General features: G+C 37.4%; 2 protein-coding genes and 1 long non-coding RNA gene across 5 annotated transcripts in view; 1 reads left to right on the top strand and 2 right to left on the bottom strand.

Moving 5' to 3' along the window:
• Window positions 1-7876: 7876 nt before the first annotated feature.
• LOC126930880 (uncharacterized) lies at window positions 7877-8689 on the bottom strand. The gene has a single exon (XR_007717695.1). It is a non-coding gene; the product is annotated as an uncharacterized LOC126930880 (long non-coding RNA).
• An 85-nt stretch (window positions 8690-8774) lies between these two features.
• Window positions 8775-10455, top strand: LOC126930877 (putative uncharacterized protein encoded by LINC01465). Its single transcript, XM_050748434.1, has one exon. It carries the CDS (start codon window positions 8931-8933, stop codon window positions 9324-9326), a length of 396 nt encoding a protein of 131 aa, XP_050604391.1. The 5' UTR covers window positions 8775-8930; the 3' UTR covers window positions 9327-10455.
• Window positions 10456-19361: 8906 nt separating this feature from the next.
• The window catches only part of MON2 (MON2 homolog, regulator of endosome-to-Golgi trafficking), a 128094-nt gene continuing 121044 nt past the window's right edge, over window positions 19362-26411 (bottom strand). For all 3 annotated transcript variants that reach the window (XM_050748397.1, XM_050748398.1, XM_050748399.1), the window contains 2 exons: window positions 24458-24540; window positions 19362-20046 (listed from right to left, as the gene is read on the bottom strand). In XM_050748397.1, coding sequence (XP_050604354.1) covers window positions 19883-20046; window positions 24458-24540 — 247 coding nt within the window. In that variant the 3' untranslated portion in view covers window positions 19362-19882. The remainder of the gene's footprint in view (window positions 20047-24457; window positions 24541-26411) is intronic.

Below are 26411 nucleotides of genomic sequence, written 5' to 3'. Positions count from 1 at the left end.
TAGGAGGCTGAGGCAGGAGGATCACTTGAGCCCAGGAGCTCGAGACCAGCGTGGGCAACAAAGTAAGACCCTGTCTCTACTTATTTTTAAAAAAGATAAAAAAGGCTCTTATATTTGCAATAATATTTCAATTTGTTTATTCCTTCAACCTCATATATATATGTTTTTAGATGGAGTCTCACTCTGTCACCCAGGCTGGAGTGCAGTGGCGTGATCTCAGCTCACTGCAACCTTCACCTCTGGGGTATAAGCGATTCTCCTGCCTCAGCCTCCCAAGTAGCTGGGACTACAGCCATGCACCACCATGCCCGGCTAATTTTTTGTATTTTTAGGAGAGACCGGGTTTCACCATGTTGGCCAGGCTGCTCTCAAATTCCTGACTTCAAGTAATCCACCTGCCTCGGCCTCCCAAAGTGCTGGGATTACAGGTGTGAGCCACTGTGCCCAGCCTCCTTCAACCTTATTTATGTATGTGTGTGTATGCCAGGCATATGTGGTAGACATTCAAAAACATGATAATTTCTGTGCTTAGTAAAATGCAAAATCATTCTTTTGATCCACAAGTTGGTTACATTTTTTTACCCTTGTAGTGTGCTAATATATTCAAAGCAAGAGAACTCAGTTAAATATTTAAATTATTAGATTAATAACATTGGTAATATGTGGAAGCACAATGAACTTAACTGCTAAGTGTTATATATTGATGGGGGCCGGGCGCAGTGGCTCACACCTATAATCCCAGCACTTTGGGAGACGGAGGCGGGCGATCACTTGAGCCCAGTAGTTTTGAGACCAGCCTGGGCAACATGGCGAAACCCTGTCTCTACAAAAAATACAAAAATTAGCCAGGGGTGGTGGCGTGTGCCTGTAGTCTTAGCTACTCAAGAGGCTGAGGTGGAAAGATCGCTTGAGTCTGGGAGATGAAGGTTGCAGTGAGCTGTGACCACGCCACTGCACTCCAGCCTGGACGACAGTGAGACCCTGTCTAAACACACACACACACACATACACATACACACACACACACACACACACACACAAGATTAAGAAAAAAATTAAGGAATCTAACTGGAAACACAAAAATTCAAATAAATTGCTAGAACAATTATTAGAGTTGACCGTTTAAAAGGACAAAATTCTATCATTTGCAACATGTTTAAACTTGGAGGACATTATACTAAATGAATAAGCCAGGCACAGAAAGACAAGTACTACATGATCTCATTTATATGTGGAATATAAAAAAGTCAAACTCAGAGAAGCAGAAAGGAGAGACTAGTGTTACCAGGAGCCTATAGAGAGAGGGGGTAAGATAATGGGGAGATGTTAGGCCGGGCGCTGTGGCTCAAGCCTGTAATCCCAGCACTTTGGGAGGCCGAGACGGGCGGATCACGAGGTCAGGAGATCGAGACCATCCTGGCTAACACGGTGAAACCCCGTCTCTACTAAAAAATACAAAAAAACTAGCCGGGCGAGGTGGCGGGCGCCTGTAGTCCCAGCTACTCGGGAGGCTGAGGCAGGAGAATGGCATAAACCTGGGAGACAGAGCTTGCAGTGAGCTGAGATCCGGCCACTGTACTCCAGCCTGGGTGACAGAGCGACGCCCCGTCTCAAAAAAAAAAAAAAAAAAAAAAAAAAAAAAAAAAAAGATAATGGGGAGATGTTGACTAAAGGGTACAAAGTTTCAGTTAGACAGGAGGAATAATAAAATAAGATGAAAAGAGGAAAAGCAGAACTAAAGCTTACTGAAAGCAGTTAAAGCCAAACAAATTTTTTTAGTGAGCTGATTTTGCTTAGAGTACTTGTTTCAGAATTTTAAATAAGGCATACTTCTAGAAAAAGGCTATGGAACTAGCAAAGTAATATTTAAAATGGAAAGTTACTAAGTTTAATAGGATAACATTAAAGCAAGTACTTTATAAAGTACTTAGTACAAGTTCTCGACGCATCTCTTATTAATTCTAATTACTAGTTTTAATTATAATAGATATATTTAAACAATGGTATCCTTGTTGTGGGTGTGTGTGAACTTCCACTATATTAGTCAATATATTTGATATGGAGTATAAGGAAAATGGACTGATCCTCTGAGAGACTTCAAGGTAGTATTTCAAAGTGGCCTAGGAGGATACCCTAAGAACACTTAGCTGCACCTTACTGACCTTTGCATGGTTTTGTATATGTTCTCAGTTTGCTTTGGTTGCCTCTCAACCATAGGAATCTTTCTTTCTCTTGTTTTACATGTTGTTTTTGAGTTTTTATTACAGAACATTCTAAATATACACAAAAGTAGAACAGAATTTAAAAAAACTCATCTACCCATCACCCATCACCAATACCAACACAAGGACAAGCTTCTTTCCTGTGTACTCCCATATATGCTTTCCAACCCCCATGGATTAAAGTATGAAGCAAAGTCCGAACATCATATAATTCATTAGTAAATTATTTAGTATGCATATACCAAAATATTTTTAAAAATATAACAATACCATTTTCAAAAACAATTCTTTAACTTCCAATATCGTCAGTTTTTAAATTTCTCCAATTGTCTCATAAATGTGTTTGTGGTTAGCTTTGATCAAATTAGGATCCAAACAAGGTCTACACATGGCAATTAAACTGATAAATGTCTTTAAATTCATTTTACTCTACAGGTTTTCTTGCCCTTTTTTCCTTAAATCAGATCATTTGTCCTGTGGAATTTCAGTGTGGATTTTTGCTACTTGCACTCCTGTGGTGATTTAACAATGTTCCTCTATATCTTAAATTTCTAATAAACTGATCGTCAGATCTAGAAAGTTGATGAGAGTCTAGAGTTTTAGTAAACCACTATCTAGTTCAATTATTTGAACTAGAATATCTAGTTATCTCTGTTTTTGTAATGTTAAAATTGATCAGTGAGCTTAAGTGTGGTTAGCCTGATCCATGAATTAAATACTTCTCTACTACTGATTCATTTATCAAATACTTCTCCATCAGCATTTTACTAAATGGTTTTAACCATTAAGTTAGTCATTGAAGAGGTCTAGCTTTATTTCATGAGCTGTTGTAAATGTTAACATTCTATTTCTATCAGACCTTCTGCATTGAGAAACTGGAATTATTCTATAATGAGGATATCTCCCTCACAACCATTTAGTTACCCTGAGGTATAAATTATATAAGGAAGGTAGAATAGATACTTGATTCTTTCTTTCCTGTTCTCAGGCACCACAAGGCACACAATCACTCTCCATAGCTTATACTGTTAAAATAATCTGACATTTCTGCTCCAGAGAGATGCATTCTCTACCTACTCACAGTGCACTCCTGCTTCTTTGAACTTTTACAACGTTTAGAGTGTACATCATAAAATGTGATGTCTAGCTATGTGGTCTAGATTCCTCCACAACGTAGTTGGGCACCTGCTACAACATTGTAAACTCTTAAAGGTGAAGTACCTCCTGCAGTATCATCCTGTTTAGGAGATAGAAAACAGCCCTGGCGGGCCGGGTGCGGTGGCTCACACCTGTAATCCCATCACTTTGGGAGGCCAAGGTGGGTGGATCACGAGGTCAAGAGTTCGAGACCAGCCTGGCCAACATGGTGAAATCCCATCTCTACTAAAAATACAAACATTAGCCGGGCGTGGTGGCGGGTGCCTGTAATCCCAGCTACTTGGGAGGTTGAGGCAGGAGAATTGCTTGAACTGGGAGGTGGGGGTTGCAGTGAGCCGAGATCGTGCCATTGCACTCCAGCCTGGGCAACAAGAGCAAGAGCAAGACTCCATCAAAAAAAAAAAAAAAAAAAAAAAGAGAGAGAGAAAGAGAAGAAAACAGCCCTAGTGAAACTAAATTATCATCTTTTTTTTTTTTTTAATGCAGGTACAATTATAACAAAAATCAATGGGAACTGGTTTTTTTTAAACATACAACTGCAATATCAATAGTGGTTTTGGAGCAAGGGCTCTAGAACAGGTGTATGACTGGAACTCAGGTTTGAAAACTCAGGTGGTCCATGGATTGTCCTCACTACATTTCTGTAATTATTATTATAGGTAAATGTATTCCTTTTACAATGTGAATTCCATAATGTGGAGTGGGTGTTTTTTTGTTTTTGTTTTTTTTTGGTTTTATCTTCTGTATATCCCCAGCGCCTGGCATATAGTAGGTATCCGATTCACCTGTTGAATTTATCTGGAACTTATTTATTGTGTATAAGCTTCATTCACTACAAAAAGAAATGAATGGCAGATAGGATTCTTATTCTTAGGGTTTTCATCTAAACTCTTAAAAAGTATGTAAATTTGTTTTTAAAACAGGAAAAAATATATTTTAATTTGCTTATGTATCTGTTTTTAGAGTTTAGTCAGTTCTTTCAGCCGTCTATTATGGTAACATTAACTCGGTGTTACTATTATGACTAAAACTAGCCCATGTCCTGTATCTACATAATACTTCTGTTTAACAAGGACTCTAAAATATACTATGTGCAGAATACTAAAACAGCAATCTCTGAATCTTGTGGGTAGTTACGTTCAAAGTGAGATAAAACACCCATAATTGTTTATTACTCAACCAAAGAGCAGTTAAGGGATTTTTCATGTGTAACAGAAAACACATTACAACTACATATATGATCTAAACTGTCAATGTCTGTGTAGTTTTTAGTCCTTAATTTACTTGAATTTTCTGTGACATATCATACTGTTTGGCTTTCTGCGAACTCCTGACTTCCATGATAAAATACTCTCAATTATATTATAATGGAACTAACGGAATTTGTAAACTGATTCGAAGAAAATAATATATTTTCCACAAGTGTCTGATACTGAATAAGAGGAAAGAACTGGGAACTTATCCTTAAAAACAACACAAGATTTGTATTTTAGGTTTGTTCGTATTTGATACAACTAAAAGACTACAGTTATACTATCAAGTGTCAATGGTATGCCTTAAAAGGACCCTATTCACAAATTTAGTGGCCAAAAATCCTGTGTAGGCACAATTCCATTACATCTGAACAAAACAGCACTTTTAAAGAAAGGTAACTGTAAAATAAATGTAACCAAAAAAAAAATTTTTCAACTTGAGATAAGAAAACAAATTCCACGTAGAACTATTTCTCTTAATTCTGATGACACTCCCAGCATATTTGTAGCAGATAATACGAAATTAAACTGTAAATCACCTAGAATATCGTTATCACTATGATTGTCATCTCCAAGATCTCAGGCAACAGACATAACCAAAAGAACTCCCTAAATTACTACACTATACTATTTGGAGTGCTCCATACTTCTCTTCCTTTAGCTCGTTCAATCACTTTTCTGCCAGGTCTCAAAAGTGAAGTACGTCACTAATGTTTTTCTCACCTGCCCACATTTTGATTATTTATTTAATTTCTTGAGACAGAATCTCAACTATTTTGTCCAGGCAGGTCTCAAACTACTGGGCTCCAATGACCCTCCTGCCTCAGCCTCCAGAGTACCTGGGACTACAGGTGCACACCACTGCACTGAGCTCACATTTTTTTTTTTTTGGACAGAGTCTCACTCTGTTGTGCAGGCTGCAGTGGTGCAATCATGGCTTACTGCAGCCTCAAAGTCCTGGGCTCGTGAGATCCTCCCACCTCAGTGGGGACCACAGGCACGCACCACCACACTCAGCTAATTACATTTTGATTCTTAAACACTTCATGTAACATCTTTCCTGTGTTTTCCTTTGGGGCAATGACCTAACTATACAATTATTTTGCTTTCCCCATGGTGCCCAACAGGGACAACCTAACAAAAACACTTAGTGAATTTCATTATGCAATCTTAGAAATAATTTTCAAATTTTTGCTTAATTATCTAGGTATCAGTAGCACCAACAGCTTTTCAGAGTTTATGACAATGGTCATTAATTCTCCTTTTGGGTATTACCAGTCTGGCCTAATTCATTTTTGAAGATGATTGTCCTATTTACCTTTTGCTGTAGAAATTACAGACGTGATTATTCAATGGGAAAGGAAATTAATAGTACCTCCTTTGTCAGCTTTCTTTACCATGGAGGGCGTGGAGTGTAATAAACAATAGGGGGAGAGAACATGTAGCTAGGAAGAAATCTCTGCCTTTTGGGTGCTTTGTGCTTATACACTGAAGAGCTAATCTGTGCTGTCAGGTGCCTCTGGCAGGAATTCTTTGGGGACCACTCCACAAGACACAATCTCTTGAGTGCACCCTTGCCTACCTGCCAAAAGGTTATTTTAAAATAGCTTGTAAACAAAGCTTTTCTATGTTAGATTAGCAATCAGGATTTTGAAGTATGAAGCAAAACTGTGTTCTCCAAGAATCTTCTCCATATGGTGTGTCCTATATACCATAACATCATCTCCATTTCCAATTGAGGATGGCATTTATTAAAATGTTATTACCATAATCCAGCTTTCCTTTGGTTTAGTATGTACTTATTGAGAAGGGCACTCAAAATACGGCCTTATTACTTTCCATCAGTGGCTTTTTGCAACTACAAATTACTTAAATGCTTGACAGTAGACCTTTAACAAAAAAGTTAATTGCACCAAGTAAATGTCAATAATACTAAGTTCAGAAAGCTGTATTTTTGATAAGGCAAATTCATCTTGTAGGAAACTGTCAACAAGGAAAATGTTCAGTTGGTAATTTTCAGTTGGTGTGTAGACAAATGTAATTAGCAGATTCATTTTTAAAATTGGAGATTAGAGCAGAAATATAGCTATGGGACTAAAACAAGTCGGCTGGTGGCAGTATTTTCTCTTGCAACTTGGGAAACAGTTAACCTCTCAAAGTACCTTTACATCCAGTAACTCAAAAATGTTACTACTATTTGGGCAATATGTAGTTGTGGATAAAATTTAAAAGTACAAGATATAAAGAACATTGAGCATTTCTGGTGTGCTTATCCACTGAAAGTTTAAATTATCAGCAGAATTTGTTATACTTTGGGATGCAGATTAACAACTGTTGATTCTCCATAAAAATGTTAGAATGTAGTGGGTTGGATGATTACCTTGGTTGGTTGAATGAAGTGTTTCGGAAAATAAAATCATAATGCAATTAACATGTTATGATTAGTTTCTCCATAAACCAAGATTTGACATAACACCCCAGAGGTTTTCATTATTTAAGAAAACAAGCACTTAATAAAGCTTTGAATTTCCTCTGCTTTGCTATCAAGAAAAGCATACTTAGCCAACATTCAAGTATTTTCTGCATCTTAAGATTCAAGATAAGGTTCTTCACCGCCCTTTCCACAATGAGGCCGCTCCATCCTGATGAGATCAGATTAAGTAAGGTTATTCTCAAGGCTAAACCAAACCCAATTAAGGTACGTATATCAGATCACTTTTGAAGGGTTTGGTTGGTTTAAAGAACTGCCTTTTTTTTTTTTAACAGAGCATCAGAAAACCATACAAAATTGTGATTACATTATATTCAAAACTACCTATTCTGTAAAAATACACATCAATTTTCAAAGAAAAGTACTAAACCTGACCACTTATTTCCCTCAGTGAAAATAAAATGCAAAAATACAAGTATCTGGTTTTCCACGCAGACTTCAGGATATTAGAACACTGAGTATTTTCATTAGTTATCCAAACTACCTTTTTACTCTATGCAAAGATATTTTGCTATTAGGAGTAGTGGCCACTCAGGAATCAAAATGAGTGTTAGTAGATTTTAAACTCAAATCTAGAAACCACACTTTCAATTCCTAGTCCTCTTCTCCTATACAAAACCTCAAAGATGTAAGTACCACATAACATTGGAATCAAAGGTCATAAAAACCAAAAAGCTAACCCACCACCACAGCAGAATCTGAGCCCCAAGGTTAAACTAAAAAGAAAAAAAAAACAACAAAAAACAAAACCATTCACAGCACACTGTACATAGAATTTATTTGTTTGCCTCATACATTAAAAAATCAGAATAGTGCAATTACCTACAAATAAATTCAATCTTCTCATTCACGGAGTTGCAAAGTTTAAAGAGAAACTTTAAATTGCTTTGGGTTCACATTTTTGAAGACAAGCTCAGATTTACTAAGAGAGCATATCAGAAACCAGATCTAAAATGTTAAGGCATAAACTTTAATTATCAGGTCTACTTCTGCCCCTACAAAGCCAGTTCTGCAGATCGCTCATTCCACTCCAACCTACAGCTAAAGAATGAAGTAAAACAGGTACACACTAAATCTGGCATTTAACTGCTGAAAGAAGCGTTAGAATTCTTTAGGGTGAAAAAGTTATCTTACACAATTCCACTCCTTCCTTCAAGAGAAGGAATCCAATGACTTAGCTCTTCCCCCACCTTTAAAAAAGATCGCGGTCCACCCCACTCCCCTCAATTCCTTCTTCCAGGAAAATGTGAAACTAACGGTTTCCGTGCTGGCTGCGCCGGCCGGGCGCCGAGGCTTCGCGGGCTGTCCCCAGGCAGCGCCCCGGAAAACAAAGGGGATTCCCAGCCATTGTCCTCCGCGGCGCTGAGCATCACCAGCACTAGCAAGGCAGTAGCTTGCGCAGTTATCTCCACAGCGGGCAATGTCACAACCCGACCAACAGCACAAACTACTACCTCAGCCAGGGCCATGGTGTAGGGGAGGCACGGGACCACGCGGAGGGCAGCAAAGCGGCTCCGGCGCTTCTCCGTCCTTCCTCGCCGCCGACGTTGGCCCGCCGTCCCTTCTTTTCCTTTCCCTTCCCCGCCGCGCCGCGCCCGAAGACCCCGCCCAGCACCCAGCGCCTCGGCTGCTCCCGGCGCGCCCCGAGAGCTACGGGGATCAGAGGCGGCGCCGGCGCCCGGGTGTTACAGCCGGCGTTCTCTACGTCAGCCACCGCTCGGAAGGAAGGCGCCGGTGTCCTGCGAGGAAAGCCGCTCCCTCCTCTGCCCGAGGGGAGCGCGTTGCCTCACCGCTCGGAAAAAGGAAATGGGCGGCAAAAGCGCAGTCAGACACCAACTGGTTCTGGACGGCCCCCGAGAGACAGCGAGCAGCGCTCCCGCGCTTCGCCCGCTAGGAGCTGCCGCCACGTCCCGAGCTGCGCCGTTCGCGCCCCTCCCTGCTCCGAGCCCCCGGTGGGGGCTGGGCTGTGGCCGAGCCCGGCACCCGGGCCCCCACCCGCGCCGCGCTGCCGCACCCGCCGTCGGCCCGCTATCGGCGCCGACAATCGCCGGGGCGCATCCTGCAGAGGCGGCCGCCGGCTCCGCCAAACAGCAACCAAGGCATAGCCGGGAAGTCCCCAGGCCACCCGTTCCCCAGCACCCTGCGGGGAAATCCCGTTCAGTTCTGCAGGAGGCGAAAACGGAACAAACGAAAACCCCTTAACAGTGAAACCGGGCCAGGCGATGGCCCGGGTGGCGACGGCGACGACTCGACGCGTGCGGACACGAGACCCGTCTCGCGCTCCGCTGCTCCTGTGCGTCCGGACGAACCTTAGAGATCACTTAAGGAGGCTCGCGCGCTACTCCTCACCACGTGACCGCCCCACCAGGCGGCCCCCCGCGCCGCCATCTTACATCCGGGACAGAGGCGGCGTCCCTTTTCCCCGCCTTGGCAAGCTTCGACGTGCCACCAGAAATCAGCCCCGAAAGAGGGGACCCCGATTCCACGTCACCGGAGTGCTGAGGCAACGGGCGATGCCCTCCGTCGGCTCAGTGGGGAAAAGTGGAGTCCCAAACTTTTTTCGGCCTTTGCCCGCAAAGAAGATGGCGGCGCATACCGCCGCCTAAGCGGACACGTTGTACCCTGGCCGTGGTTTGAAGTTTCCGGCACCTCCTTTCCCATCCAGCAAGGACACAATCATACGAGCCCCACCCACGGGGGGTGGCTGCTGAGCTACATTCCGCAGAAAACAGGCGGGAAGGCTGCGGCACAGCTCGCTTTAAACGCAAGCTTCTGGGACTCGTGGTTTTGGCTTTTTCTTTTTAAACCAAGTTAGGGAGAAGGCTGACTGCCATGGAGCCACTTCTACTTTTGGCCCAGACAACTTACGGGATTTTTTTTTTTCCTCCCATTTAGAGATTTTTTTGTAGGAAGTTAACAAATTATTTTAAAGAAAAAGTTAGGGCTTGTCAGATAAAATACAGGACGCCCAGTTGAATTGGAATTTCAGATAACCAGTGTTTTGGCATATGTGTGTTACATATATTTTTAAAATTGTTTATCTGATATTCCAGTTTAACTGTGCATTCTCAATTTTTAATGACTGATCTGGCAGCCCTATCAGCCTTACCCCTGAAAATCCATACTCATGACAAAAGTAAGGAATGGAGGGAAATGAAAAGCATGTTTAGCTACAACTTAGAATTGTCTTTGCCCAGACTTTGATCCTTCATATCCTTGTATAATTCCCTTTCTGGCAAAATAAGATTTTTTTTCTTAAGCTATTACGATGTAATGTTGGACAACAGATCCTCCTGGCCAAGAGGTTTAATTGCAAATTAAAAATTAAATAACTGGCTTTTTGTTTCTATTCTACATGGTATAGGCGATGGGACCCAAACAATTTCTTAAAGTACAAGTTTTCAAGTTAAAAATCAGCCTGCCTGACATATTTCATAACATTTTTACGTGCATATTCAGAAACTTTCCAATTAAGAATATTTGTGTAAACATAATACATTTGCAATTAAATGCTTTACTTGACAAAGCATAAACTCATCTATCAATCACTAAGCATAAACTCAATCAAATCATAAACTCAAAACATAAACTCACCTATCAATCACTTACCAGAAAGTCTGTAGAAACTTCACACCATCCTTCCTTGATAAGCAAAGATTGGACTGCCATGGGGATCAACCCTCACTGCTCATTCACTGCACAGTGGATCAGATTATTCTGCACCAGAGCAAATGTCCTTTGCCATAATGGCACAGATTTTTAAACGGCCATTAAACAGCTGTTTGGTCTATGGTATACAGATTTGTTACAGCAGTAGTTTCCAACTAAATTTAGTCATTACGCTACTTTATCACTTAGATTCCTTTCCATAATCTGTTTTTAACAGTGCTAACAGCAATATACTTATCATCCACATATAATGTACTGTTACCATCAACTTTTTCTCCCACCCCCCATAATATCAGGAATCTTAAGTATCCTTTCTCAATATGACCACCATTAGTGAATCAATCCTTTATCATCACCTCGTAGCAAGAAAATTGCAACAGCTTCCTACCTTAGCTTTCCATACTGTATATATCCTATCGTGCTTATGATTGCAAGTTTATCTTCCTTGGTTTCATAATTTATTCTTAAATCACTCCAGACCCCTGCCATCTCAAATCTAAACTACTCTCCTAGGCTTTCAAGGAATTTTATGAAGGGATGCAATCCTTCACAGCCAACCTTGTTTCACACAATATACCAAAATGTACTGTTTTTTATTTCACAGATATACCTTGCTCACAGTATCTTTGCCTGAAATCCCCGCATATAGCCTTTGGACTCATCCAAAATCTAGGTAGCCATCAAGACTCATTTGAGTTCTACGTTAACCACTGAGCTTTTTCATTTCTTTAAAAAAACTTCCTTCTGACTACTAACAGCAATATTAACCTGAACCACAGAAGACTAGGCTATTTTATGATCTCATTTTAATCTGTACTTGTCTTTTACTGTACTTGACATACTTGTTAAAAGGTCTGTATTCCCTATAAAACTGGAAACTCCATGAGGGCAGAGACTAACTCAATGCCTAACACAAAATAGGGTCTGAAATGTTGTTAGCGATACACCAGTATTTAATTGTATAGTCTTGTATCCAGTATTATTTTATATATGCAGTTTCCTTGACTAGCTATAGTAAGCACTTGAGAGTGCTCCAAATAGCTTCTGTCACATACAGCAAGGACAGTTACTAGCACACAGCAGAGTCTTAACGTTCAGTGGTTGTCCGGTGAAAGGCAAAAAATTGGTTCCTATTGTGGGAAGACGTGGATTTTCTGGCCATTCTTGAATGATGTGTGCCAAATGTATTTTACTTCCCTAACTACTTAGTGGTGATAATGCTCCAGGCACAGCACTTTAGAACACACTCCATTTTAAATTCTGTTAAATAACCACTGTTAACTCCATTTCACAGAGGAGGACACCAAAACAGGTTAATTAACTTGCCCAAGGTCACGCATTTAGTAAATAACAGAGTTGGGATTTGCATCTAAGAAGTCTGGCCCCAGACTCTGGGCTCTTAACCACAATGCTGTTATTATAACATAACTTCTTAAAACACACAACATATGTTTTAAACAGATAAAATGTTTTAAACCTGGACCAATAATAAAAACTCAATGCAATTTTCAAGGTCATTGTTAAGACAAATCTTTTTTTCACAGTATTTGAAGTTCTTTGTTATGTTCAAGTATATTTGTCCCAATGGCTCTCATAGAAATAGTAATTGCCTCAAGAGTATTTTTAGTTTATTTTATAAGTCTTGGATTTTAATGGACTGTAAAACATTATTGTACTGTAGTAGAAAGAACTGCTTTTGAAAAAGCAAGACATAGTGATCCACCTGGACTTTAGGTATGTGACTCTAGTCCCCCTGATCACTTCAACCCCCTGATCCTTGACTCTTCTGTAAAATGAAAATAACTTCTTTGCAAGGCTACTTTGAGGATTAAAGGGAATAATATAGGTAAAACCTTGGCCTGCACATACTAGGTACTCCAGAAATGGTGGTTAAAATTAGCAATTAGAAAAATTATTTTAACTATATCTGACTGCAGTACACACTGAGTAACGTACAAATTCTTGTTCTATACTTTCATTACATAACAAAAAAAGGAATTTTAAAGCAAATTATTTTCTTTGAGAGGTAGAGAGATAGTCTGGCATTGATACGGACAGGCAGTTTCAAAACAGCTTCACCAAATTAAAAAAAAATGCTCATAAGATTAAGAGAATCTAATCTACATCAGGATTACATTTTTACTTGACCTAGCATTTTTACTTAAGGTTCCAAGTCTTTCTTTCTAAAGTATTGAGAGACACTTTGTGTCTTCTGTTTATTGTTTTATTTTTTCATTTTATATATTAATGGTTTTAATAAAGCTCTCAAGAACATTTCCCCTTTATTCTATAATTTTTTTTTTTCCAAACTGATCATCCTAAACATGTGACTCACTACTGGTAAAGTCTTTAAACAGAGTAAGTGATGTGGGTTATCAATAATGTTTCAGACTTAATGGGGATGAGAAAGCAAACACAAAGTATATTCAAGAAAAAAATGAATCACTGGTCAGATCCAAAGGTAAATTATCAAAGTGGTTATGATTTCAAGTTATAAAGAAATACTAGTATTGCTAGAACATAATTAAAAACCTGGAATCATGCTTAATGGTAACTGTAAAGCAAATAAAGGATCTATACAATCACAGTTATAACTATATAGCTTTCATGAAAAATCTATCCTAGACTACAAAGAAAATTTGGGTTTGAGGCCAATACATTTTCATGATTATAATACATAACTGATACATCTCAACAACATAAAAATTGTAAGGAGAAAGAGTAACAACAGTGGTATTACTTTCAAGAATTGTGTTGGGAACTAAAAAAGAATTTCACAAAATTAGATAAATATATCCAGTCTGACATAAACACCATATGGTAGCTGCCTTAAGAGACAGGAGTTATATGTTATGTGTTAAATTATGACACAGAGGTAGTAGTAAGAGATGGAAAGCAAATGAAATTTGCACAGTTGGGTCTGAAGCCTAATGTTTTATTTTTCTCGATAAAAATAAAATTGCAATATTAAAGGTATGGAGTATTTTTCTCGCATCTCGTAAAACTTCATAGAAGGAAGCAGTTGTTAATATACTGCGATGATTTTCCAAATAATGGCATGGTTTAGCTCTTCTCTGGCTGCACTGTTTATTGAATTTTACTTTAACATAAAACTTAGTGTAACTACATTCACAGCAACCGAAAATGGTCTCAAAATTTAATAATTTTTTCATACTTGAGGGGATAGAATCAATACCACAGTATAATTAAGAAGGTTTCAATTGACCTCTGGGTGAAACAAGCACACAGACACCAAATACACGCCAGAAAGACTCAGATATGAGAACTATAAGATTCCAGGTCTTCCATCAAATAGTGCTTTGCAAGAGAAAAATGAAAATAGTTGAAATACATGGGCAATATATGCTGCCTCAAATCCTTCTTGTAAGTAGGCAGTGTCAATATTATAAATCAATAAATCTTAAGATGGGATAAATCTAAAACATCTGCCTCAAAAAACAAAGATCTCCCCCACCTCCCAAAATCATAAAAAACAAACCAAAACCCTAATTTAAAAAAATTTTTTGAACTAGAGATAGGATCTTGCTATGTTGTCTAGGTTAGTCTCAAACTCCTGGCCTCAAGTGATCCTCCCACCTTGGCTTCCCAAAGTGCTGGGATTACAGGTGTGGGCCACCATGCCAGCCAAAATGCTCACTTAAACAGGTTTTAAATACTTTACTTTGAGAAAAGATATATAATCTCTCTATCCACATAACAAAAAAGATATGATTGTTCCAAATTTAGATGCTGAATCCATCATATTTATAGCAATCCCATTTTGTGAGCATCTTGGCTGCTGAATCCTGTGTATTCATAAAGACAGTAGGAGTTATAGTCACAAATTTTTTTTTTTTTTTATTTTTAGTTTTTCATGGCACTTCCAGTTTTTGGAACATATTACTTTAACTTGTTCAGCTATTTCAAAATGGCAGGGGAACTTCACCTTTGCAAAAACGCAACAGTGGCCAAAGTGGAAAGTATTTCTAGAATCTCATTTAATAGAAAGGCAATGAGCAGTGGTTCTACCACTAACAGCTCCACTTTTTCTGAGCAAGGAATAGGCACAATTACAGAAAGAGCTGAAAGAGAAGAGGCAGAGAATGAAAGAGGAATTAAAAGAGAAAAATCAGGGGAAAGTATAAGAAAGATGGTAACGTAAACATAAAATTTAACAAGGAAAAAAACACAAAAGAGAGAAGGGGGAGGGAAGAAAGTGATGTCCAAGAAAAAGGAAGAAAAACAGTCAAAGATCTCTCTTATGATATAGTAATAAATTTATCAAACAACTTGAATAATAACCCTGTCATTATAAAATCAACTCCACATTCAAATTACACATTTTTTCCTCTAAAGAATTAGTAACTAATTGATCAACATCTTTGTTTAGAAATAAGGAAATCGCTTTGAAAAGTCAACATGCCTAGAGTTAAATAAGAGGTAGAGCCGTTCATCGTTGCCTCAGAATTAGTCGAGATGACCAAGAATATTCATATAGAACTTGCCACATGTTCTTTTAAATAGCCAACACTGTTACTCGAAATTACTGGATTTGTAAGACATTTAACCCCCTCCGAAATGGGTCTGTATATAAACCAAGATACAAAGACGTTAACTCTCTTTCTGACTCTATAAACACTTTTCATCCAAATGAAAGCACTATTCTACTTTCCAGAGATACAAAAACTTTAATTCAAGTGATCATGAAGTATTAAAAGACTTTCCCCACTTTATATAAATTGGTAAAATACTATGTGGTATGAACTCCCATTCTTCTCATGAAGGATACTTTTTTTAAAAGAAAAACTCCCTCTAATAATGTAGATAAACACAACCCAGGAACACTAAGCATAGTAAAATGTGATACTTTATACAAGATCAGCTATCTGCCAAAATGCCAAACCTAAGTGGAAATCTAAGGAACATACCCAGCTGCTGGCAATGCTTTCAGAGATCATTTTTGTCTACATCTGTGGTAGTTTTCTATGAAAAACTGTAATCCACAATATTCTGAGCCTGCATACTAACCCATTCCAAGGGTGGCACAGTTAGGGGCTCCTGTGTTTTGCCTTGGCTAGACAGACTTCACCTACAGCAGTCTCTTGGAAACTTGGTTGCCCATCTGAATTATTCTGTATTTGGGGAGAAAATATTAGTCATTATAAAATAACTACACTGCCCTTCATTGAACTAATGTAATAATGACCACCTTATTAATAAAGAATATACTTTTGAGTTGTTTTCTAACAGTGCTCCATAACTTAAGCTAATTCATCCTTAACTGTTTCTTAACTGATCCTTTGGCCCAATGGTTACCTGGGACTAGTGGTACCCAATTGTGACAATAAAATACTCTTTAAAATTATATTGAGAAAGGACAAATAATCTAGTTGTTATTGGCCTGCAGTAGAAATAATTTAACTGAATATTATTCTCCAGAATAAAATATTCATCTAATTGAATTGAACAATTCAATTAGATGAATATTTACACTAAATTGTTCATCCCTTTCTTCTGATGATACATACAAATTTAAGGAATATAGCAAGAACTGAATCAATAACCATATATGGAAAAAACAAGAAACAAGAGAGATGTTAGCTGTTAAGTGAATAAAATTAAAAATGAAAGCAAGTGAAAAGTGGTTCTCTCTAAGCCAGACTTTTATGCCTTTTGTTTGTTTTGGAACCTAAAAGGCTCCTAATAAACAGTGTTACAAATGTATACAATAAAATTAACAAAACCTTAACACTAGTTATAAAGAAAGCTTGGCCGGGCGCGGTGGCTCAAGCCTGTAATCCCAGCACTTTGGGAGGCCGAGACGGGCGGATCACGAGGTCAGGAGATCGAGACCATCCTGACTAACGCAGTGAAACCCCGTCTCTACCAAAAAACACACAAAAAACTAGCCGGGCGAGGTGGCGGGCGCCTGTAGTCCCAGCTACTCGGGAGGCCAAAGCAGGAGAATGGCGTGAACCCGTGAGGTGGAGCTTGCAGTGAGCTGAGATCCGGCCACTGCACTCCAGCCTGGGCGACAGAGCGAGACTCCATCTCAAAAAAAAAAAAAAAAAAAAAAAAAAAAAAAAAAAGAAATACTAAAGACATTACAAAATGATGTATTTTTTTTTCCCTTGGCAGTGGTAGCATCATAGGAAACTAAGAAGTAATCTATGCAAGTTACAATTAGTTTATTTCCTTTATAATGGACAAAATGGCCAGAAAAAGACTTTATTAATCATACAATTGGTGGCATATGCCTGCTGTCCAGCAATATGAATAAGACAGGCACTGGCAGTGACAACAAGTGATGATGTGAGGCTTAAAACTCATGGTATTGGCCAGGCGCAGTGGCTCATGCCTGTAACATCAGCACTTTGGGAGGCCAAGGCGGGCAGATCACCTGAGGTCCGAGGTCGAGACTAGCATGGCCAAAATGGCGAAACCCCATCTCTACTAAAAATATAAAAAAATTAGCCGGGCATGGTGGCATGTCTGTAATCCCAGTTACTTGGGAATTTGAAGCAGGAGATCGCTTGAACCCGGGAGGCAGAGGTTGCAGTGAGCCAAGATCGTGCCACTGGACTCCAGCCTGGGTGACAAAGCGAGACTCTGTCTCAAAAGGAAAAAAAAACAAAACAAAACTCATAGTATTTCTAGTAAGTATCACAAAGGACATTTTTACTACTGTTTAAAGGGCTGGTTATAGACTCAATTGTGCCACAAAATGATCTTATCTTTGAGAGCCTCCTTTTTGAATCTCCTGGCATCTAATAATTTTACACACCCCAGTTCTTCTGGTCACTGAAGAACTCAATTCATATTAACAAGGCAAGGACGATGTGTTCCATACTAGCAATCAGAATATTTTAGAAAATGCAACCTAGAGGAATGCTTGACTCAAGGGAATGAATTACTGTAGTGACTCTTGGAGGGTGACAGGAAATATTCTGGAGGAAAAGCCTGTCAAATTATACTACCAAGGGGGCCACCCGCTTGCTTCACACTAAGACTGGCATTACCTTCTTATATGATATTAACACATTCACTATGTTTGTGTTTTGAACTGTAGGGCATGGTCCTGATAAAGCAAGCTTTGGTTCATATAAATGTATATTGCATATACTTCACTCATATTTAACTATTTAATTATCTTAATTGTAACTGATCTGTTATTTCTCAAGTATAGACCATTTTCCTTTGAATAAATGCATGGCAATATTTTCAACATGTTACTGAATTGGTACCCTACCCTTGGGTTATTCTGTTTCAATGCTTTATCAGTGATTATGTGGATTTTTCTAATCCTCAATTTAACATACCCAAATATAGAAAATAAGTACATAGCTTGAAGGATTATTTTTTACAACTTTAAGGAAAATGCTGAAAGCAGAACTTATGAAATGCCATATTTTACCTTAATTTTAGGTGAAATAATAAAATAGAAATTCAGTAACTCATGTAAATAAAAAATATCCCCTCAAATAAAGACCTTACCACATTATAGATAATAGTACAAATTAAATAATTATACAAGTATAATAGCCTCAAAACTGTATCTCAATCATGACTCAATTCTAATATCTTTTTGCAGTTTTATGATTATTCTGGAGGAGCTGAAATTTATAAATTCTATTAAGATCAAAGACCTTCCAATACACTAAAATAATACCAAGACCATTATGATTTCTTATGAATAATCATTGTTTTAAACATCTTTGTGTCTTCACATAAATTATGAAAATTTAACTCAGAAGAAAAATATTATAATCCATAATCCATTAAATAAAAAATACAGTGAGCTAGGTCAAAGTCAGTATTTTAAGAAATAATTAAGGTATTGTACTCAAGAGCACTTTTTTTTTTCACTAGGATAGGAAAGTGAAACATAATTAGCATTTTACTCCATGACAGCAAGTTCACTGCACTTCTAAATGTTTGACTATCTCCAAAAATACACTTTTCATTGTTTTATAATACACACATATTTTATACTTGTGAGTTAACATAGGTATTTTTCTTGAGAAGACATTACAAAATGAAGCGCTGATATGAACAAAACCTCACAGGCAAAATTTTAGAAAATCTGAAATCATCTTGCCTGGGTCATAATTCAAAGACAGTGACAAATGTTGTTAGGAGAAACAAAATCAGTAGAAATATAAAATATGAAAAGTCTTTAAAATCCAGACAGCAAATATAAAAAACAGACAGACTTCAGTGAAAGCTTGGATAGCTATTTAAAGAAATGAGGTATGATGAAGTCATAGTGCTACAATATGTATCTATGTATTAAGAACCTATATTTCAAAGTTGCAAAATCAGCAAATCATAAACTATTTGCTGCTGTGTTCACATGACCTTACTGGTCAGATGTTTAATGGTCACTAATAATACATTTAAAATAAGCATGAAGCTAACTGCATGATCATATGGTGAGCTTATCCGCCACATAAGAAGGCAAATTATAAGTAAAAATGTAAGCAAACAATTTTGTATTAATAATAAATAGAGCTTTAAGCATTTAACATTATCAATACTTTTAAAATTTAAATAAATGCAACTATTTTATACAGAACTGTACCATTTATTATACACACAAGTAAGTTCCCTTTGTTAACAAAGGCTGGTTATAGATAATATGGAATGTTACAGTACCATCTTGCATAAAATTCTAGTACAATTTTGTACTTGAAAAAGGGTGCAAAAACACCAGCCTAATAAATCTGACTGAATTGAAATATCTCTTCTTTCTTTTTAAAAAGTACATCATTAACCACATACACCACAAACTGTACATAAGCTCACTTTAAATCACCAATTGGAGATATGATAGCATGTATATTGTAGTGTTAATTATCCCTCCCATCAGTTTAATTTATTAAAGCCTTACACTGCTGTTCATTCAGGAGCCTTTGTTGATGTGCAAGCTTGTAATATGAATTACTGAACTTAGGTAAGTACAATTTAAAGGAGGCCAACGACAGCTGCCAAGAATTATTTGCAGTAAGAAATGTCCTTCTCACAGAAGACTCACTTAGGAGCAAACATTTTTTAGAATATCTTCCTTCTTTCAAATATATTGTAGCCGGTCAAGATTCTCCATTTTGAACTCTGGATGCTGGTGGTTGCATGAAATCCTTAAAGGGAACTAGTGCCTCTTTAAGTGCAGAACAGACTTCAGAAGAAGAGCAGGTGATGCATTCTACTAAAGTTGGGTATAAGGCGATTACTTGTGCCCAGGTATTTCCATCAACTGTAATGCAAAAGTATAAAACCTCAAAAGGGTAGAATTAAATAGCAGACATTATTCAATTAACAGGAACACAATCCTTTAAACTGAATGTAAAGAAAAAATTCTGAAATACGAAGATTCTACAAGCTTGTATCTTTTTATCTTTTTAATTTTTCAAAGATTTCCTGCTATATTTAATAAGGTATAGGAAAAAATATATGTTCAGTGTGCAGTCATCAGTAATAATAAATTTGATAAAGTACATTTTAAATGGTATTTCAATTTGCAAAGGCTCTGAAAGCTAACAAAGCAATTCAGAATAATCCAAACTTTGGCATTTTTAATATAATTGCCAGAGGATGTAGTGTACGTTTCAAGAATTAGAAACTTTCAGTTGTCTGCTAAAAGTAGAAAGCTTTTGAAATACAAAATATGTTTAATGATTTTCCTAGTAATATCTTTGATGTTACTTTTAATTACAAATGGTCACAAACTGATTCATTGTTGTCTTGTACTGTTTGCTAATCTTTAATGTATATCATTAGATGTAGACTTGAGTGGGGAGGAACCATGTCTGCCTTCTTCACCACTATCATGAACAAATAGTACAGCTGAATGCTATTGCTACTGAATGGGCAAAAGTGTTACATCCCAATTAGTTATATTTTCCTATAAGTATTGTGCATAATGTTGGGCATCCAATATGCAAGATTTTTTTTAGACTTAGATATTTTTAAAATTTTGTGAAACAAGTCTCAAATCTAAAAGGCATTATAGTATTAAAGAAAAATAAATACTACGTGTAGAGAGCTTTGATTCTGTTTCTCACTACAATTTACTGGATGTCAATTGCCTAAAATTCTTTCTGAAATAAGGCAATGATGGGTGTCCCTGGTCAAGTCATTTAATTTCTCTTTATCTTACTTCTCCCACTGTAAAATAAAGAAATGAGTTTCTCAAACTAGTGTTCCTCAATTTACTTCTTAGGAAAAAGCTCCTGATAAAGTAGTTTGGCAGATGTTTCGTATCTCTCACCTTTTGGAGACAAAGTCTTCATATCAATTTATTAAGGGCTTGTAGTAAAAGAACAAATTTAACTTTAACCCAGTGTTCCCAAATTCAATTATGGAGTTTTTTTCATCCAATATCTACTGACAACACACATCATCAATGTTCATGCCTTAGTACATATCTTGGAAAAATGCTATACTGTTAATTTAACCTCTTTTCCCAAACAGGGGCTTCCTCAGGGTGGGTGTGATAAGAAACGGGGAACGGGGCTGATGGGTATTGCTGAGGGTGAGGAGTCAGGCTGGAGTTGTTCTGCTTTTCTCTGTTTTAATATGTTGGGAATTCACATCACATTTCATTTGTAAAAAGAATTTTGCTGCTTAACAGAATACAAAAGTCTAAAAGCCACTGTCTAAGAAGTTTTAAAAAGTCTGCTTCAGTTGTCTCCTGTGAAACTTTACACTAATCATTTAACAAAAGATTAGATAGAATGAAACCTGTCTAGGTTGTCCCAGATGGAGAGTCAATTGACCAAATTAACCCTTGGTTTATTACGGTAAAACACAAAAGTACGTTAAGATGACATCTTAAACTCAAAGGAAGCAAGTCAAATTTCTTAAATTAAAATATGTTTTAGGCTGGCGTGGTGTCTCACGCCTGTAATCCTAGCACTTTGGGAGGCCAAGGCAGGCGGATCACCTGAGGTCAGGCCTGGCCAACATGGTGAAACCCCATCTCTACTAAAAATACAAAAATTAGCCAGACGTGGTGGTCCCAGCTACTCAGGAGGCTGAGGCTGGAGAATCGTTTAAACCTGGCAGGCAGAGGTTTCAGTGAGCTGAGATTGCACCACTGCATGCCAGCCTGGGCAACAGAGCAAGACTCTAAATATTCATTTGTGTACAAAACTCATTGTGTACAAATATTCATTTGTGTACAAAACAGGGATGGGGGAGTATTAGAATATGTGCTTTGTATTTAGAAAATAAACTTCTGCAGGGATCCACAAACTAATACAAATGGTTGTCTGTGGTAAAGTAAGAACTGGGCAGATAAAGAATAAGGAAAAGATCATATTAAAACTTTTCCCTGTATATCATTTTACAGTTTTGGATTTTTGGACCATGTGTATGTATACTACCTATTTAAAATTTTAAATAAAGATCAAGCAAAATGATGAAAACAAAATCTCGGCTGGGGGGCAGTGGTTCATGCCTGCAATCCCAGCAGTTTGGGAGGTGAAGGTGGGCAGACTGCTTGAGCTTAGGAGTATGAGACCAGCCTGGCCAACATGGCAAGACCCTATCTCTACTGAAAATACAAAACAATTAGCAGAATGTGGTGGCACGTGTCTGCAGTCCCAGCTACTTGGGAGGCTAAGATAGGAGGATTGCTTGAGCCCAGGAGGTCAAGGCCGCAGTAAGCGTCGATCACACCATTGCACCCCAGCCTGGGTGACAGAGCGAGAGCCTGTCTGAAAAAAGACAAAAAAACAAAAAACTCCCCAAACAAAAATAAGTCTAACAAATGCATCTTTTCTCACAAAAAAGCCCCAAAACAAATAGGGAAGTCATTCTTTTTCTTAATAAAGCTTACCACAGCGTCCTAAAATGTTATATCATCTTATATGCTTACATTCAAATTTTTACTTCATAGACCCAGAGACATAATTCAAACTCTATTAAACAATTTTTAATATTCATTTAGTTAAATCATCTATTACTACAATGTCTTATACATATAACCTTTTTACTGAGTTTTTGCTTCTTTTTCTCCCTTTATACACGTTCTGGTTCTTCTTTAAAAAAAAAAAAAAAAAAAAGATGGGGTCTGACTACATCGTCCAGGATGGTCTCAGACTGCTAGACTCAAGCAATCCTCCCACCTCAGGCTCCCAAAGTGTTGGGATTGCACATGTGAGCCACTGCACCAGCCCAGAACACTATTTTAGGAAAACCCAAATCTGAACTCTAATAGGATAAATTCAGGACATTGCCCCAGGCTTTTTCTTAGAAATTCCATCCCTCCCTTTGGGTTGAATAAATACAAGTGTACTGCCTCTTAAGATTTAGTATAATACCCTTTCTAGGCCAAAGTACCAATGGGTGAATTTTAAGAAAAGAAAAATACATATTTACTCCACTTATATAATAGTTGACGGGAATAAATATCCTACAACTCATTCATTAATTTACTAGGAATCTCCTTTTTTCTTGGGTATTGAAAGTAATGCTCCTTAAAGTGCCAATCTGCTACAAAATAAGAAGCTTTTCCCAGAATGTAAACCAACACGCTGCTTTCTTCTTTACAATGTCTTCTTGTATAAAAAAAAGTCAGCTGAACCAAGCAGTGTGTTTAGTGACACATCTGATTTATATTCTGATGCCAGCTCACTATTTTGTCCCAGACCAGTAACCAAACTGTTGAAGCCAATCAATGGCTGGTCCAACAAACCATACTTTGAAAAGCAATGTTGTAGAGGATTCAAAATAGAACAAAACATGGTCTGAAAATCCTCTCAAAAAATCTTAACAATGTAAAGGGAGATGAGTCATGTACATGCATAATTGTAATACAAATAGAGTGCTTCAAGACAAGTACGCATAAAAAAGCTTTGCATTCAATGAAAAGATGAATTATTTACCTTTAAGAGATTAAAAACAAGGTTTAAAAGTAGGGTGGTATTCCAAACAGGTCGATACAAGCTGGATAATGAAATAAACAAAAGGTTGGAAAAATTTGGGAAGATTGAGAATTTTAGTTTAGTGGAGAGTAGGGGAAATGAAATCTATTGTGGAAAATGAAGTGTGACTAGAATGGAGTCAGAGTGCAGTATTCTTTGCAACTTGGTAGGAAACAGTAAATGAAAAATACTTTTTTGCTTTGAGAGGATGAGGAAATAAATGATCAAAGCCCTACTATAGAAAAATCATTTCTGGCTATCATGTAAAGAATGGACTGAATAGGAATGAATAACAGAAAGGGCAAATAAATGAGAAAGAATGATAAAAATGATTCAAAATTATTTGTACAGTTTGTATCTATAAAGTAAATCAGTACAAACAGAAGATAAAGCCCTTTTCCATCTCTCCCCAAATAAGTCAATGATCTACATTAAAAAATATATGAAATATGGATTGTTCTTGCAATACCCTGACTTCAGAACAATTTAGTAAAAAAAAAAAAAAAAAAAAAAAAAGTCAGGTAGACTGCCTCATAAAAAATGAAAACATTACAAATTAATTTTACTTAATTGACATCCTAATGGACTTGATGTTTTGTTGTCATAAGAACTGGAGAAAAGAAGTCTAATGACTGTTATGTTCCTATAATTCAGTTAAATTAATAGTAATACAAAAGTCCATCACAAATAGAACATAAATGCTATGAATTTAAAATAACTGAGTTTCTAAGCACTTACCATTCTCAGGCTGAGTTTTCTTAAGTGAATCAATAAGAGTACTGACTGCTTTTAAAACAAATATAATTTCTGTTACTTGTTGCCTAAAAAAGAGATAGGAAATCATTTCCATTAAGATTTTAAAGTTACCAGGTGTGTTTGTTTTTTAAACTAAGTTTGTGCAAATAGATGAACTTTTGAAAAATACTGAACACAATACAATGCAAGGTTAATGTTAGTTTTAAATGCATATAAAAGTAAAAATAATTTTATTTATATGTATTTCAGTGTGCAAATCAAATTTGTAGTTATTCTTGCCATAACTTATCAATTAAGAAAGGGGTGGGGCAATCTACTCATGAAAAATTAAATTTATTTGTAAGATATTTCACATTACTTAAAATTAAAATGTTTTATTTTTATTTAGTGATTTTTTGAGACAGGGTCTTGCTCTGTCACTTAGGCTGGAGTGCAATGGTGAGATCACAGCTCACTGCAGCCTTTACTTGGGCTCAAGTGATCCTCCCACTTAGCCTCCTGAGTAGCTGGGACTACAGGTGCATGCCACGTTGTCTGGCTAATTTTTTTTTTTTTTAAGTAGAAACAAAGTCTTGCTATGCTGCCCATGCTGGTCTCGAACTCCTAGGCTCAAGTGATCGCCCTGCAAAGTGATCCTCCTGCCTCGGCTTCCTAAAGTGCTGGGATTACAGGCATGAGCCACTGTGCCCTGCCCTTAAAACATTTTATAATATATGCTTTTAAAACCTCTCTACAAGTTTGTTTTTTTTTTTTTTAAACTAATTAGTACTAAAAGAGCTTTGCCAAAGTTTAAATGGAAACAAGACTACTATTACCACATGGCATATATTTTACCATGCTGATGAAAGTATATTCAAAATTACAATGGTACTTATTTAACTTTCTAATACTACAAACAAGAAACATGCTGGAAATCAATCCTAAGGTAGCACTATTTGGAGTCATTAGCAATGAAGAATGAACTTGGAGTAAAGGGTCAACAAGAGTAGCTTGATTCCCTTCTTTCTCCTCACAGAAACAAAGCTCTTCTGGTCTATGGCCCGCCCTCATCCCTCCCCATTCCTGGTGTGCATCTGTGTTATTGTACAGATAAGACTTTTCTAATACCATGTCAGGGTGCTATTTCAAGACTTCCTATTGTAAGCATTGAAGTATTTTATTGTGTTGCAATGTAGCTTTTTAGAAAACAATTTAATGATACTGCAACAAACACAGAATAATACAATATAACTTCATAGGACAATTATAAATAAGGCTCAATTTAAAGGTAGTTGTTAAAAAGTAAAGACTTAGAACATTAAAAAATAAAGTGAAAGTTTTCTTCTGAAATCAAATAATATTTTATAATATATAAATATATTCTAACAACATTCCACTCAAAACAACCTTATTACCGCATTTCCAAGTATACTTCAGAAATCAATTTTCAATCATGCCCATAACCAAATTACTAACATCTGTCTTTGGAGTGTTTTTGTGTATAAATTTGAGTATGAGAAGTTATAATTTATGTTCTAGAAATTCAAAATACACTGGATTCTAAAAGAAGAAATACAAATAGCTAATATGCATTGGTAATTAAAAAATGAAAGCAGGCCGGGCGCGGTGGCTCAAGCCTGTAATCCCAGCACTTTGGGAGGCCGAGACGGGCGGATCACGAGGTCAGGAGATCGAGACCACCCTGGCTAACACGGTGAAACCCCGTCTCTACTAAAAAATACAAAAAACTAGCCAGGCGAGGCGGCGGGCGCCTGTAGTCCCAGCTACTCGGGAGGCTGAGGCAGGAGAATGGTGTAAACCCGGGAGGCGGAGCTTGCAGTGAGCCAAGATCGCGCCACTGCACTCCAGCCCGGGTGACAGAGCCAGACTCCGTCTCAAAAAAAAAAAAAAAAAAAAAAAAAAAAAAAAAAAAAATGAAAGCAAACTACCATATGAC

The sequence above is a fragment of the Macaca thibetana genome, chromosome 11, assembly GCF_024542745.1.
Source record: "Macaca thibetana thibetana isolate TM-01 chromosome 11, ASM2454274v1, whole genome shotgun sequence".
NCBI classification, from domain to species: Eukaryota; Metazoa; Chordata; class Mammalia; order Primates; family Cercopithecidae; genus Macaca; species Macaca thibetana.
The sequence above is the reverse complement of the archived record's forward strand: the minus strand, read 5'-3'. Positions and strand labels throughout refer to the sequence as shown.